This window comes from Dipteris shenzhenensis, chromosome 2 (genome assembly GCF_047967505.1).
Source record: "Dipteris shenzhenensis isolate YYH24624 ecotype China chromosome 2, Dip_SZ_1.0, whole genome shotgun sequence".
NCBI lineage: Eukaryota > Viridiplantae > Streptophyta > Polypodiopsida > Gleicheniales > Dipteridaceae > Dipteris > Dipteris shenzhenensis.
Window position 1 is genome coordinate 18,444,778 of NC_141597.1, and position 15,707 is coordinate 18,460,484.

Consider the following 15,707-nt stretch of genomic DNA (forward strand, 5'->3'; position numbering starts at 1 on the left):
GAAAGAAAATCTTGGTGGTGACCTTTGGTCTGGCCAAAGGGGCTCTATGGCAACACCCTCAACTCCCAGAGCCGTTAAGGTTCTTCTTTCCCCAGCTGACAAGCAACAGGTACAGCAAGCAGTTCAGCCCCTCCAGGACAAGGCGTTTGTGGGTAAAATTGTGGGCCTCACACCTACACGGAGACAGGTGCGAGAGTGGATCCAAGCGAGCTTTACATTAGAGGGCGACCACATCCAGGAGGTCACCATCTATGGGCGTTTTCCTCATCCAACTGAGCTCCCCTGACACCGCCTCGACATTTGTGGAGCAGAGCCCCATACTTCTTGGCCCGCACCTTGTCTACCTCTTTCCTTGGTATCATGGGTTCACAGTGGAGGACATGGATACGACACACCATGTTCCACGGTTTCCGGTTACACTCCGCTTCCCAGGGCTTCCCAAGAAGTATCAAGCCATCCTCCCTTCCATTGGTTGGGCATTTGGCACAGTGCTCGAGTCCCCGCCAGAGACGGGCGCCTCCATTCTAGCAGATGATGGAGTCCCCAGGATCAAACTGGTGGTGGAGAGCCCGGAGTCCCTCCCAGAGCTGATCCTTCTCGAGACCCTGGAAGGGGGCACACTTCGCCAGAGGATGGAGATCTCCGCGTTACCAGGCCAGTGTCTTCGATGTAGACAGATAGGTCACCTCACCAAAGATTGCCCCCGTGGCCTCCCTCATACGCCTCTCCCCCCTCCTCCACAGAGTAGGCAGAGTCAGCAGGCTGAGTTCAGTGCCCTCTCAGGCAAAAGCAGCAGGAGTCTCAGACCCCATGGGTTACTCCCTCGGAAGGGAGCTGGGCACAGGTTAAAAAGAAAAAGAAACCAAGCAAGCAGGCCTGCAAACGCCGCAGACAGAGGGCCAACCGCAGGGAGAGAGACAGGGTTGACCAAGAGGCCTCGAAAGAGGAACATCAGGAGCCACCTCCCCCAACAGCAGAGGCCACTGTCCATCCAACCGATCCTCCAGCTTCGGAAGTTCAGCCTCCGCACCCACCCTTGCCGCAGCCGAGAGTCCCAGGAGCTCCAGATGTGGCGATGGCAGAAGCCGCAGACGCTAGCCCAACGAGGGCCGTGGAGGAGCCAATCCAGAGCCCCGACAAGCCTGATCAGCAAGGGAGGCCTGTGGTCGCCCTTTTCCCTCCTCCTCTCCCTCCCCTCCCCTCCCCTCCCCCTAGACCCCTCCCCCTCCTCCTCTTCACTTCCCCCCTCCCCCTCCAGGGTTCCCCCCGCCCCCTCCCCCCCCTCAGCCCCCCCTTCTATGGTCACTCTCACCACCCGCCCCCACCCTCCGTCCCCCGCGTCCCTACCTCTCACTCTCCCGCCGCCTCCCTCTCCGCTTCAGTAGCAGCTTCTTCCGCTTCGACACCCCTGCCATCAGGCAAGGGAACGACGACGCCCCCTTCTGCTTCCTCATCGCAACAGCAGGTCCGCTCAGAGAGGGATCTTGAGGGACGAGGCTCGTCTTCCCGGCCAGCAGCTCCCAACTTCCAGCCTAAGCGTCCCTTACCGCAGGACTTCTGGAGATTAGGACCCTGTACTATTTGGAGATTCCGGACTCATACCCTCTACCATTGGAGGTCACGCTCATGGTTCTTCAGTCTCAAAAGGGGGGTTTGATCAGTGCAGTGGGATCTTAGACACACCCCGTTTGGAGATTTTCGTTTGCCTCCACAGGGTTGGAGAAGTGGTCCCCGGAGGTGTTTGATGCTATTTTGGGTAATCAAATTATGCTCATGATGGACAAGTGGGTGGGACCACAGGCACTAGATCTTTGGTACGCCCATGGCGCGAAGGTGAACTTTCAGCTGAGCTTCATGCGCGAGGAGCCGGTGTGTGGTTTGGCGACAGGAGTTATCAGATTGCCGATGGAGGCAAAGGTGGAGCAGGCACACTTCTGGCCCCTCCAAACATGCGCAGAGTTGTTCGGGGTCGAAGCCTCCTTCATGATGAAGTGGGCATGGAAGATCGGTATTGAGCCGGTATCCACCCTAGTACAACGCCGCACAGACACTGACTGCTCACCCTCCAAACCTCCGACAAAATCACACAAGGCAGTCTTTCTAGAACAAGCACCCACTCACACGAGAGCCTTGTTTCCGACTCCCCCATCCTCATGAGCTAGACCATAGTGAACTGGAACATACACGGGCTCCACGACCGTGTTCGTAGTCAGCCACAGTACCTGATGCTCTGGCAGGAGTTGGAGAGGGTAGTTGTAGGGCGGGCAATGGACATCCTTATGATACAAGAGCACATGTTTTCAACAGCAAACATCTGACGACGCCATCACCTTCTCCCAAGGAGAGGTCCAGAGGAGTGGTCTCCCGTAGTAGGACAGAGTGGAGGGGTCTGCATCTCAGTCTCACAGACTTTGGCTTCAGAGGTCTACGATCAGGGCGAGCTCATTCCAGGATGAGCAGTTTGGATGGGAGTTCAGACGGGAGAGTCCAAGATTGGAATCCTGAACGTGTATGCCCCAGCGTGTAGACAGCACCGCCCAACCTTTTGGAGGAGGCTGTCAGAGTGTCTTCCGGATGTTGACTCCTAGATTGTTGGAGTCTCATTCTCAAAGATGCCAGCAGTAGAGCGTAGTACCTGGGAGCAGTTCATTTTCATGATCAGTGGCAGACCCGTGGAGAGAGCCAGAGTTCACTAGGACTCCTGGCAGCCTTCTCTTCTCCTTTGGACACAGGAGACACGATGGATTGCTCGAGAGATTAGACCGCTTCTATGTTGGGGACTGGGCATTACACAGAGGCGGTTCTACCGAGATTCTGGCAGGTACCACGATGTCCGACCACTCTCCAGTGGTACTTCACTTGGATCAGCCCCGCCGAGGTCTCCCCCAAAAGGGGGTCCGCATTCCAAAGGACTTCTTGCAGGACGAGAAGATTCAGTAGGTTATGCCAGAGATCTGGGAGCACTCAGAGATGGCACCAAGTGAGGAGCAGTGTGGAGCTGCAGGCTCAAGCCCTTAGGCGGAGGAGGACCCTTCACGAGCGCGAGCGGGCTTTGAGGAGAGACCTCACATCCATCGAGAGGCTCAAGGAGCAGGACTCAGTTTCTCAGTGGCTTAGTGACAGATTCTAAACACGGAGCTGCGGCGGGCTGAGTTCTCCTACCATTCCTCCAGGGCCCGATGGGTACAACAAGGGGAGAGCATGACGAAGTAGTTCTTTCAGACCATTGGGAACCGATCGACCGGCACACAACTACAGCGTCTTCGGGACTTGCAAGGCATCATGCAAACTGACCCGCAGGAGATTCTTGACATGACCACCGGATTTTATAGCCAGCTCTTTCAGACAAAGAGAACGACCCCAGCTGGTCTTGTGGCCCGAGAGCTAGTTTGAGATCATGTTCCGACAGCAGTCTCGCGGGACTTATGCAGCAGACTTGAGGAACCTTTCACAGATGAGGAGCTCTGGGAAGCCCTCAAGGCTCTCCCGACCCAGAAGTGCCCGAGGGAGGATGTCTTGACTCCGGCCTTCTTCCGGAACTTCTGGGAGATTATCTCCACCCCTTTCCGTTTAGCTTGCCAGGAGATTTTCGACACAGGCCTTCTTCCTCAATCCTTGTGCAAGGGGTGGATCTGTTTGATCCTGAAAGGGGGAGATAGGTCAGATATCCGACAATGGAGGCCGATCACTCTGCTTGATACTGCATACAAGATCCTCGCCAAGGTCTTGAGTTTGCGGTTATGGCCTCATCTTAGCAACATCATCCATGACACACAGACTGGGTTTGTCCAACAACACAGCATCCTGGACAACATCTTCACGTTTTGGGAGGCAGTGGATTGGTCCAGGGAGGAGTCACAGCCATTCGCCATCCTTCTCTTGGACTTTTAGAAGGCCTACGACAAGGTGGAGTGGTCTTTTCTGGAGGGCACTATGAGGGGCAGATGGGTCAGAGGAGTTTCAGTGCTATACGCAGGGAGCTCTAGTCAGATCGTTATCGGAGGACACATAGGCGAGGCCTTTCCTCTCTCTCGCTCAGTTCGTCAGTGCTGCCCACTAGCTCCCTTCCTCTTCTTGTTTGTAGCAGAGGCTCTAGGCTACTATTTGAGATCACAGGTGGCGGGTCTCACAAGGTTGAGGCTCCCAATCAGGCAGGAGGAGGACCTCCTTGACTCGGAGTTTGCAGATGACACGGCCTTGTATGTTAAGGGCACCACGGCGAGTCTAGAGAGATTCAGAGGAACCTTGGCTATCTATTGTGAGGCCTCGAGGGGCATGGATCAACTGGACGAAATCCATAGGCTTCTTCACGGGCTTTGAGGAGACACAGGAGATCCGTGAGTGGGGGAGTGACTTTGGCTTCAAATGGATACCACGGAGCTAGACAACGAGATACCTCGAATGCCAGGTAGGTGTAGACATTGCACCAGAGCAGCAGATTGCCCCGGTCCTTGAGAGTGTTCGGCACAAGCTTCTCTATTGGAGCTCGGCCAAACTCTCCCTCGTAGGTCGCGCCTAAGTGGCAAACCAGGTCCTTCTTGCCACTGCCTGATATATTGCCTCCTGTTGGTGCTTTCACAAAGGATGCAGTGGGCAGCTCCGACAGTTGGTACGGAACTTCCTCTGGGCAAGTTCAGATGGCACGAGGAACACTAGGACCCAAGTAGCTTGGCAGACGGTGATCATGCCGCAGCACTGGGAGGCTTGGGTATCATTGATCCGAAGATGCAGAGCAGGGCCCTTCTGGGCAATTTGGTGGTTCGTGGCCTCACCCCAGGTACCGAGCCTTGGAAGCTCCTCTTACAGAGAGGGCTTCTGAGGAACACCCCACGCACTAAGGACATTGGCAGCCTTCACATAGACGGATCTTCTCAGAGGCCCCCTTTACGAGGAAGGGCTCCACCCTGATGAGGAGTCTTCATAGGGTTTGGCAGAGACTCGCACGGGTCTCATCCGTGCTCCGCCCAGATGCAGAGAGGAGTTCAAGCGTCAACCCCTTATGTGGCACCCAGAGGTCAGAGATCAAGAGGGACATATGCTTGGGCAGCGGACTCACATTGGTTGGGCAAAATGGGACAGTGGTCCAGCAGGGTCTTTTGGTCACTGGAGCAGACTACCTATGGAGGCAGAGGCGAGGCTTGACGCCCTAGCGCATCTGAGAGGGGCAGGGCAGCAGATGGGCGAGATCGACTTAGCCATTCCTAAGTCCTGGTGGGAAGGACTTCACATTTGGAGAGACAGCAAATGGTTGGGGCAGTTTTCCCATACTGGTGTTCCCTTGAGGATTTTGATGCAGCGTGGCAGCACGCACCCCGGCTTCTTCTGTTTAGGACGTGGAGGCCTACTTCAGCCCCTCACTGGGGAGTGACCCTGAGATGGATGGGAGTCTTTATGGGATACACTGGCAGATGATCAAAGTGGTAGGACACTTGGGGAAGGAGTGGCACATTGATCCTCCCAGTATCTCAGAGCAGGACGCCTCTAGATGGCGCCTCTGGCTATGGGAGGATCGACCCTTGAGGGAGGTCCAGTGGGACCCGGGTGGAGTGGTTCCTTTCAAGCATTAATAGAAGGTTCCTTTCTTTGAAAATAAAAAATAAAAAAATATGCGCGTCAACCCTCTGTCTGAGCTGTCGAGTCGCTCGCTCTGGGTCATGATTATGTCTAGGTCTCATCCCGTGGGGGTCCATGTGATCGCGCAGGAAGAGCTCCGTGATGGAGCTCTGAGAGGTATCTGCCTGGTAAGAAGTCTGCTCCTGACTCCGTGACCGAAGTAGCCTCTCGTGGTGTTTGACTGCCTCATGAATGAAAGCCGCCAAGCATCTCTGGTCTGGATAGAAGAGGAACTGGGAGAAAACCCCAAAACTATCTCTGAAGAGGCAATAGAAACGCCCTCGAATCTCATAGTAAACAGGACGCCTGAAGATGAAATGCTCCTCGGTCTCAACCTCATGTGCATCACACAATGTGCATACGTGCCTCTCCTTGGGTATGCCCTCTGCTCTGCCGCTCTCGATACGAAGTCTATGTGAAGAGACCCACAACTGTCCAATAGAGATCCTCAGTGAGTGGGGTAAGTGGATCTGCGTGTATCCTAGTGGGTCACTGAGCAGTGATCCCTGTAAACGCTGAGCTTCACTGGAAGCTCACTCGGTCCCAACCAGGTCCGGAATGTGTGTAGCTGTAAGAGATTCTCGCGGATGACCTAGTTGACCTCATGCGACATGAGGGGAGAGAACGAAGCATCCATACTGTACTGGAAGGGAGGGAGTCCATCCATGTGGATCCCTAGTCGCTCAAATCATCTCTATGTGCGTCCATACCAGCATCTCTAGTCCCCTCCTGCTGAGAGAGCCATAGAGGAGGAGAGTGCTAACCATGGTAGCCTACTGCGCCCACAAGTGTAATCCCCATACTCCTTAACTCGTAGATACGTGATGACTTAAAATGCAGCATCTAGCTGTAATGAAGATGACCCGAACTCAGCTTGACTGATCTGGTGAGGGACAGATGGCTTACCCCGAATCGTCCGTGATAGCATGAGAACCTAAAGCCGCTCTACACGAGCCCACTCTGAATCCGACAAGTCTGGCCCCCAGCAAAGGCTGCCATACATCCCACCTAGGCGGACCAAGGAGTCAAAAAGCATCCCCTTAGTCCGCGGATCCTGAAAGTGCGAGCGGAAGCACTACCTCTCTAGTCTGGCTAATGAAGCGTATCCTCTGCCCAACCAGGCATGCATCGCGGGTCTCAGTGTGAAGATGGGTTCGGAGAAGACAACCCCAAGATACGTGTATGATGAAACTATCTCAACAGGAGACCCATCAAACATGAACTGCTCCCGGCGCATGACGGCACGAGATGTGTTGAAGTTCATAACCTTCGTTTTACCTAGATTAACCTTCAAATCATGAGACTCACAAAAGGACTGTAATGCGTCAAGGTGTCTATGGAGCCCCTCTGTTGAGGAAGACAAAAAAGCCACGTCATTTGCGTACACCAATATCCCGATCAACCTACCAACAAGAGAACATCCAACCCCCCCTGTGTCTGCATTACTATCTCGAGCTCATCTATATAGAGGCCAAACAGGGTAGGTGATAAAGGACACCCCTGTTTGACCCCAATAGTGCTCATGATCTCGGCTGTCCACCCAGAGTCCCTGCTTGCACTTTGCCTCAAACTCTCTCATAAAGTGCCATAACAGCCCAAATGATATCCTGGTCATAACCCAAATCCTGTAGGCACCAGATGAGGCGGGCTCTTGAAACCGTATCAAATGCTTTGTGGAAATCCACAAAGCAATAGTAAACCCTCTGCTTCCGTGCCCTCGCCTCCTCGATGATACATCTAAGCATGAGAATGTGATCCATGGTCCCATGATCACACCGGAACCCTGCCTGTCTTGCTGCTCTAAGTCCTCAACACTCCGCAAATCGGCTAACCTCGGAATCAAGCACTGATGCATAAATCTTGGACATGACATGTCCAATCATAATGGTCCTATGATTCTTCGGGCTCATGGGATCCCCTACCTTGTGGATGGGTGAAATGGTGTTAACCGTCTAGGTGCGTGGAAATCCCAAACAAATAGCTTGATTGAAAAGCTTTGCTAAGATCGGGAATAGGAGATTAATCCCATATGCAATGAGCTCAGTGCATAGTCCTTCATGATCCTTCGCTCGGCCATTATGAAGTTTCATTACAGTGTCCTTCACTCCCCCCTTAGTGAAGAGGGTACATAAAGTGGGGCGTGGCAAATGTGAGAGGTCAAGGACTGGCTGATTTGGGATGTCATATAGAGAGAAACGGCAAGTGATCTCCGGCCAAAACCCCACCAACTGCTGGGGGAAAACCTTTGCTATAGATGCACAACACTACTCCACAATGAGATGATCAAGACACAAGTGGCGGGTGGCCTATATATCGCGCCGGCCCCCCTACTTGGTCAACATGAAGTAGAGCCAACGAGCCTACTCTACGGGCCGATCCACACGCCTAGTGGCCGACCCCTCTAGGCTCTACATAAGGGGCTGACAAGCCCTTTAGGGAGGGCTTTGCCCTCTGCCCTCCAGCGGACTAGCAAGGGGGCCTATGGTCGACCCTCCTTGCCCTATATACAAGGCTGCCACTCAGCCCTATTGCGCAACTAGGAGCCAAACCACCTCTGCCCTAGGGGCCGCCACATAGGAGGCTGCTGCGCAGCCATCAGGAGACTGCAAGTGGCCGACAAGCAAGTCGGACCACCACAGCAAGACCAGCCTCTGCAGGGGCCTACAAAGCTACCCAAAGAGCTGTCTACAAGGCCACCTCTACTAGCACACAAAGGGCGCCTCCACAGCCAGCCACCATGGCATGAATACGGGCCAACAAGGGGCTCATACCTACCCTAGACTACCCTCAAGAGGGGCACACCCACAACACAAGCCCTCACTCATCTACCCTAGCCTCTCATTGGGCGGGCACACCAACAAGCAAGGCCCTCTCTCTAGGTGACATCAGGAGATATTAACCTCTAACACCCCCTCTCAGCTCATGGATGGAATAGAGACGCCAAGGAGCTGGGGGTGCAATTGGAGGAATCCATCCGGTGATACTCCATCACTGAAGACCGCCACAAGTATTGTTGAAGAAGCCCCCTCTTCGCGCAAACTGCCTCAGCACGATCACTGGAAACCTACTAATCAATTTCTTCCATATGAATTGATAGTAGGCCACAGCTGCTAGGTACACTCCTCTCGTCTAGTATTGGGTCATCAGGTATGACAATCCAACTCCTCGTACCGGGACATTACTCCAACAAGAGATACTCAAACAATAATCCAACTAATACTGCCACCGGTGCAAGGTCTGATTCCCTACATGGGCACCTGTATCATAGAGCTAGATACCCCCCTCTCAAGTCCAAACCAGTACACTGTTGCCAGATTGATAAACTTCCGTTCTCCAATGACAATGGGCATATAACATCTGACAAGGATAAATCAACTTTGTCTCGATTCCCGCACTGGCAATCTGTTGATCCATTCGGATCTCGAATAGCATTAGACAATAGCTGCAACAAAACACTAGGAGACCCCCTCCAGATCTACCAGGTCATAACGTCCAAACAAAAGACATACCGGTAACATACATCCACCTGAGTCAGCGGGAACTCCTCGTGGCTTGAGGTCCTACCTAAAAGCCTGCCTCGATAAATGACTCCCTTCCCCTTGCACCTGATTGGCAGGTCCCGCTGCCACAAACAAGCAAGCAATCCTAAATATTGATCCGGAAAGCTTGCTCATAGAGCCTACTGCCTCATGCTACTAGAAGGCTAGCGTAAACGTCGTCACGGTAGTAACACTATTGGCCAACTAATTACTGGCCCCCTCAACATTCTTTTGGGGACACTACCACCAGTAATGACCTTTCTGGCCACATCGGTTACACGTAAAGGATGCCTTCTGCTTTCTGCCTTTTTGCTCAGCAGCCAAAGCCTCAGGCTGATTCTCATATGTACGATCTACAAAGCGCTCCTCCTGGTCAAGCACCATCACAACCAATTCCTCCCAGATCAACTCATTCATCCTTCCCATTGTGATCAAGGACGAATAGAAGGCCCCATACTGAGAGGATAATTGGGACAGTAGAGTTATGGCCATGTCCTCGGACGATATGTGCTTCCCCGCCTAGAGGATCTTTTGCTAAAGTTCCTATAACTTGTTGATGTGGTCCCACATCGATGAAGACTTCTTGGGATCCAAAAACCGTATCTGGACTTCCACGGAAACCCTCTTCATGGGAGAGGTTCGATTTTACATGGACGCCAAATGCTCCCATATACTTTTGGCCACTGTCATGTGCTTTACGTGATTAATCACCTGAGGAGTACAGTTAAGAACAACGAATGATCTTACCCTTGCATTGACAAGGTCTTGGCCTCCTTTTGCGTAGGATGCCAAAGTCCTTCGCAAGGGAATCTGGTCTGGCAACACCTACCAAGATGAAATCTACCAGATCATATGACTGTAACATAGACTCCATCATCACCCGCCAAACGCCGTAATTAAGCCCATCCAACTACCGGTCAACCACGAACATGGGCAACACTGGGATTGTTGTCTTGTTATTTGCCATCTTAAACAAAGTCGCCAGGTCGGAGTGAAGAGGAAGCTGAACTCAAAGAGAGGATGGATGAGATAGAAGGGGACAAAAGGTTGGAGAAAGGAGAGGGATGGAGAAGAGGATTAAGGGGCTGACAGCCCAACGTACCTTCACTCCTCGCTATCCGTCCCTCGGAAACACCTCCTTTCTAATATGGAAACACCCTTTAAAGTCACCCTTGGCTGGGCACCCGAAAAGTCCACTCCTCGCACACACTCCTCCTCGAAGACACCTCCGAACAGCACCCTAAACCTCTTCTCTGTGTGCTGGCTCAACACTCCCTCCGCTCCTCGAGTCTCAGGCCAACAGTGGCTCTGATACCGTGTGAGAAGTGCAGCCAAAATGAATGGAAGAGTGAAAAAGAAAGAAAGAAAGAAAGAAAGATATATTAACGTCCACAGAAGGCCTCGCGGGCCTATGGGACAAAGTGACACCAAAGAGAAAAACTCATACAAGCCACAAGGGCCTGAGGCAAAGGGCGCGCTAAGACCCTTTGCTGAGTACTGTGCTGAAATAAAAAGAGCTCAGTGGCTCAAACAAAAACAAGTACAAAAAAATATATCATATCATATCATGTGCTATGTGGTATCGAGAGTAGGCTGAGAACTGGAACTGGACTAGAAACTCAGAAACCAAAACCGGGCACTGTGGTGGCTCGTCTATGAGCGGTGAAAATGTCTCGAATCTGAGTCTGTCTAGCTGTCTCATACTATGGCATCAGAGGGGGTGTGGTCTCCTCGATCTCTGAACCCACTGAGCTATGTTTAGAGTGACCCCTCGTCTCAGGCGGTCCCCTCTGAGGAAAGTTGTGATAGGGCAAACCTCAATCGAGTGTGCTCTAAGCGGTCTCCGTGTCGTGGGTGGGCCTCTGCAGTCCTCTCTTAGTAATCCAGACTGCCCGCATACAGCTAGCTCCTCCTCCTCCACCCCACTGTGTCTTGGAGCTGACTCGAATGCATAAAAATATGTGATGTGCCGCTGTCTGTGGTCAGCCTCTGCATGCTATGGTGTGATCGCCTCCTGCTGCTCTCTGATCTGTCGTAGCAAGGTCTCCCTGTGTCGGCACATCTCAAGTAGGTAGAGCCCAATGCAGATCTAGTCATGGAAATGGATCAAGCGTGATAGTGGGTCGAAGCCACTCCCGTTCTGAACAGTGAGAAAGAGAGCCAACCTCACACACGCAAAACAAGCTGCTATAAATGCACAACACTGCTCCACAATGAGATGTTCAAGACACAAGTATGGAGGGGGGCTTTATATAGCCCCATCCCCCCTAGTTGGTCAGCATGAAGCAGGGCCAACCAGACTGCTCTGTGGGCCAACCCCTCTAGGCTCTACATAAGGGGCTGACAGGCCCTATAGGGAGGGCTGTGCTCTCTGCCCTCCAGCCGACTAGCAAGGGGGCCCATGGCCGACCCCCCTTGCCCTATATATAGGGCTGGCACTCAGCCCTACTGCGCAACTGGGAGCCGACCCCCTCCTTAGGGGCTGCCACATAGGAGGCTGCCAACAAGTGGCCAACCAGCAGATCGGACCACCACAGCAAGACCAGCCTCTGCTGGGGCCTGCAAACCTGGCCACAGAGTTGTCTACAAGGCCACCTGTACTGGCACACAAAGGGCGCCTCCATAGCCAGCCAACATGGCATGAATACGGGCCAACAAGAGATAGATAGTGAAGCCCCCTCTTAAGTCCAAACTTGTACAATATTGCCAGATCGATGAACTTCCGGGCTCCAATGACAATGGACATATAACATCTCACAAGGATCAATCAACTGTGTCTGGATCCCTGGCAATCTGCTGACCCATCCGGATCTCCAGCAACATGAGACAATAGCTACAACAGAACACTAGGAGACCCCCTCTGGATCTACCAGGTCATAACGTCCAAACAAAAGACATACCGGTAACATACAGCCACCTGAGTCAGCGGGAACAACTCCTCGTGGCTCGAGGTCCTGCCTGAAATCATGCCTCGATAAATGACTCCCTTCCCCTTGCACCTGATTGGCAGGTCCCGCTGCCAGAAACAAGCAAGCAATCCTCCATCTCGATCCAGAAAGCCTGCTGGCAGCGCCTACCTCGTGCTACTAGAAGGCTGGAGTATACGTCGTCACAGCAGTAACACTATTGGCTAACTGGTTATTGGGCCCCTCAACCTTCTTTTGGGGACACTGCCGCCAGTAATGACCTTCTTGGTCACGTACAGGATGCCTTGAGTGCTTCTCGTTCCTCAGCTGTCAACTACTTTCTACCTTTTTGCTCAGCTGCTAAAGCATCAGGCTCATTCTAATAGAGCATCCATAGAATGATAAACCTACATCTATTGGGACTGCATTGTCAATGTACAAACAAAGCACAAACTTTCAAATTACTCAAATATGCATGCTATGACTTCAGAAGTAGGAACGTCCAGATAAGTTCAAGAGTCTATACTTTTGTACTCGGGTGAATATATCAAGAATGCAGTTACATGAACGACACAAATTGGATTCAAAACTAACGTTTATATGACTTGCTTGACACAAAAGGGAGCTGCAAACTTCAAAGACAAAGAATGGTGTTACTGAAATACTCTTGATGGAAGAAAATTTTCTTACAAGAGAGCTTTACAGGTTTCTCTGTGATCCTGTTTTAGGCAGCAGGTCGAGATACAAGACAAACCAGATCTCATAGCCTTATCAAAAATAGCTAGCAACCCAGATTTTTTCACCAAGATACTCGACTACTTGAGCATTGCCCAATGCCATCTGAAGGTATTTCATTTGTTACAGAGAATTCTGAGAAGAATCTAAATACTACTCCAAAAAGATCAAAACAAATGGTAGGGATAATTTTCAGAAAATGTACATGACCACTCTTCTGAAAGGCCTCGAGTCTCAGGGGTGAAGATGAAAGTATTCCAGCCTCTTTCCACCGAAGTAGTCATGACTTCCTTGCTTCTGGTCCACAACCATATTGTCTTGTTTGCTTCAGCTGCTGCAACCCGTCCCATGATTGAATTACAGTGCAAGGCAGTCACGAGGCGGCAATTTAAACATTCAGCAAATGCAAGAGGAAGAAGCTGAGATGAAAGTGAACCTGGAGAAAGACAAACCACCAAGGTGAATTATATATAAAACATAAATAATTATCTCGAAATTCTCTCTCTCTGAAAAGAGCTCTCAAATACACATATATACATTGAGCACTTTCAAAAGAGTCAAGACAGTGGTGACAGCCTGTACTAGAGCGTTTCGCACAATACACTGTCATTTCACCCATTTCAGCAAAACATTTCGCCTAAAAATGTCTCTAAGCATTTTGCCTAGGCAAAATGCATTTTTTGGTGACACTAGATGGTACCAATTACCCATTATGGAAGATGAAGGTCAAGAGCCATTTAGTGTGGAGGGAGCCTTGGGAGATCACGCGGAGAGAAAGTTGATGCCTCAACCCACCGTGACTTCTCCAACCACAGCAACGATGGCTACACCAATGGATCCAGTGTTAGTGAGAGCATGGAAAATCCATGATGCACAGACTTTGGTTATCATTGTCGGCACCATGGCAGATGCGGTGCTTCCTCACCTACAGATGGCAAATTCTTCCTTAGAGGTGTAGACCCTTGTGAGGGATACGTATGAGCTCAACAACGGAGCAAGGATTTTGGACCTCAAGACGGAGCTCTACAGCACGAGCATGGATGAGGGGGATTCAGTACAGGATCACATCACCAAGATGAAGGTGGTACAAGATCAGCTAGCAGCAGTTGGTCGAAGGGCAAGCTCGACCAGGATGGCAAGCCTATTGTTGGGCATGCTCCCCCGAAGCTATAGTAGTTTTGTGACTAATAATGATTGTAGGGCAAAGGGGACGGCACCAGTGATGTTCAAGGATTTGATTCCATTGTTGCTGCCAACAAGAGCTCGAGAAAAGAAATATGATGGAATAGATGATAAAGCCCTTACAGCTCAGGACATGAGCAAAGGCAAGGGTAAGGTAAGCTTGGAAAAGGCAAGCCCAAGAAGGAAAAATCTGATGACAGAGCGGACTCTTCACATGAAGAAAACAAGAAGAAGAGGAAGAAAGAAAAGAAATGCTCCTATTGTGTGAGCTAGGGCATTTTGCGAAGGACTACAGAAAGAAGAAAGAAGAATGGGGCCAGCTCGAAGTCAAAGCAATCAAGAGCCAATGTGGTGGTCACAGAGGAACTTGTCTTGGTGGCATCTCCCGGTGTTGCTAAGGTAGAGTATGCAGACCCCTGTGTTACGGTCAAGATGTCTGACATTGAGAGATGGTCAGAAGAGGAGTCAAAAACTTTTGTGAAGGTGATGGACAGTGATGAGTGCCTAGAGCCATCTAGGTGCTTGGCGACACAGAGGGGGATTCTTCGACAGGACCTGGCGATGCATAGTCAGATGGATGTTGTGACTTAGAGGGGGTATCCCCCAGGACTACATATGGAGACTTATGGTCCAAGTAATCTGGATGTATGTTTGGGATTTGAATTCCTAAGACCTTGCCATATGAAGGATGGGTCGAAACAGACCTTGATAGCTTGGTGCTCGGAAGACTTCAGGCTGTTCACCCATCATGAGGGGGACAGTTGGAGGATGCTGGTACCTGGAGTGCTTGAGTTTGAAGGCGGGTAACATGACTGAAGGAGGCGGTGCCATCAGGTGCTACCAAAGAGAGACCTGTGTACCAGAATGGTATGCTTGTGCAGAACCAAACCTGGCGAAGCAAGAGCCACTAGATGAAAAGCTAGGAAGCGACATCAACACCGTAATGATCCAAAGGGCTACGACACGGGAGCTACTGGAGCACCTTCATCGACGGAATGGCATTGGGCCAAGATATGCCGGTGAGAGGGGGTGTTGGGAAAGTAATGGTCACCTCCCCATCTGTGAGCCCCCAAATGAGGAGTGCATCGAGGGGGTGGACCAAGGTAGGATGGGGCTTCCACATGGATAGTGTCACGAGGGCATGAGTTTGATGCTCACATCTGGCCTCGACCCCGGTAATCAAATGGCGAGGTCACAGGATGTGGGTGTGCAAGTTTCTCCTAGGCAATTGTGCCTTGGGGGCAGCTGAAAGGTTTAGGGCCAAACAAGGGGTCCAAAAACCTTAGGCTTCCAGTCCGTCATTGGTTTGCCTTTAAAGGGGCCCCACTAGGAGGGGGGTGTTAGAAAATACCCAACAAAGGGTACACGCAATGGAAGACTTATAGTAATGCCCAGGAGCTCACAAAGTGTGCGGTGTGGGTGCATACAATAGGTGTGCAGACTCATCAATAGACAATGAACCAACCAGATAGAGAAACCACCAAAATATATATTTCCGTCCAAAACTATGGACACAATACAAGAGAGACGGATCCAGAGTCCCACCAATGGTGTGGTCCTCTGATCTTACCACAAGGTCCTTCTCCTATCAGCTGGCTATCTCTAGACTCGAGCCCGTCCTTTGACCTCAGCTCCTTGCTGCCCTCGAAGACAGCCAAGGTCTCAGCCTCACACTGAGCTAAGTCTGCAGCAACACTAGTACTCCTTCAGCTTCTGGATGTAGGCCCGAAGG

The 15,707-nt window shown here is 51.5% G+C and overlaps 1 protein-coding gene across 3 annotated transcripts in view; it reads right to left on the reverse strand.

Annotated features, from left to right (window-relative positions):
* LOC147904422 (3-dehydroquinate synthase) overlaps positions 1-15,707 on the reverse strand; it is an 88,070-nt gene that overhangs the window by 55,046 nt on the left and 17,317 nt on the right. For all 3 annotated transcript variants that reach the window (XM_087394311.1, XM_087394306.1, XM_087394314.1), the window contains exon 2: positions 12,999-13,229. In XM_087394311.1, the coding sequence (XP_087250437.1) occupies positions 12,999-13,229 (231 nt within the window). The remainder of the gene's footprint in view (positions 1-12,998; positions 13,230-15,707) is intronic.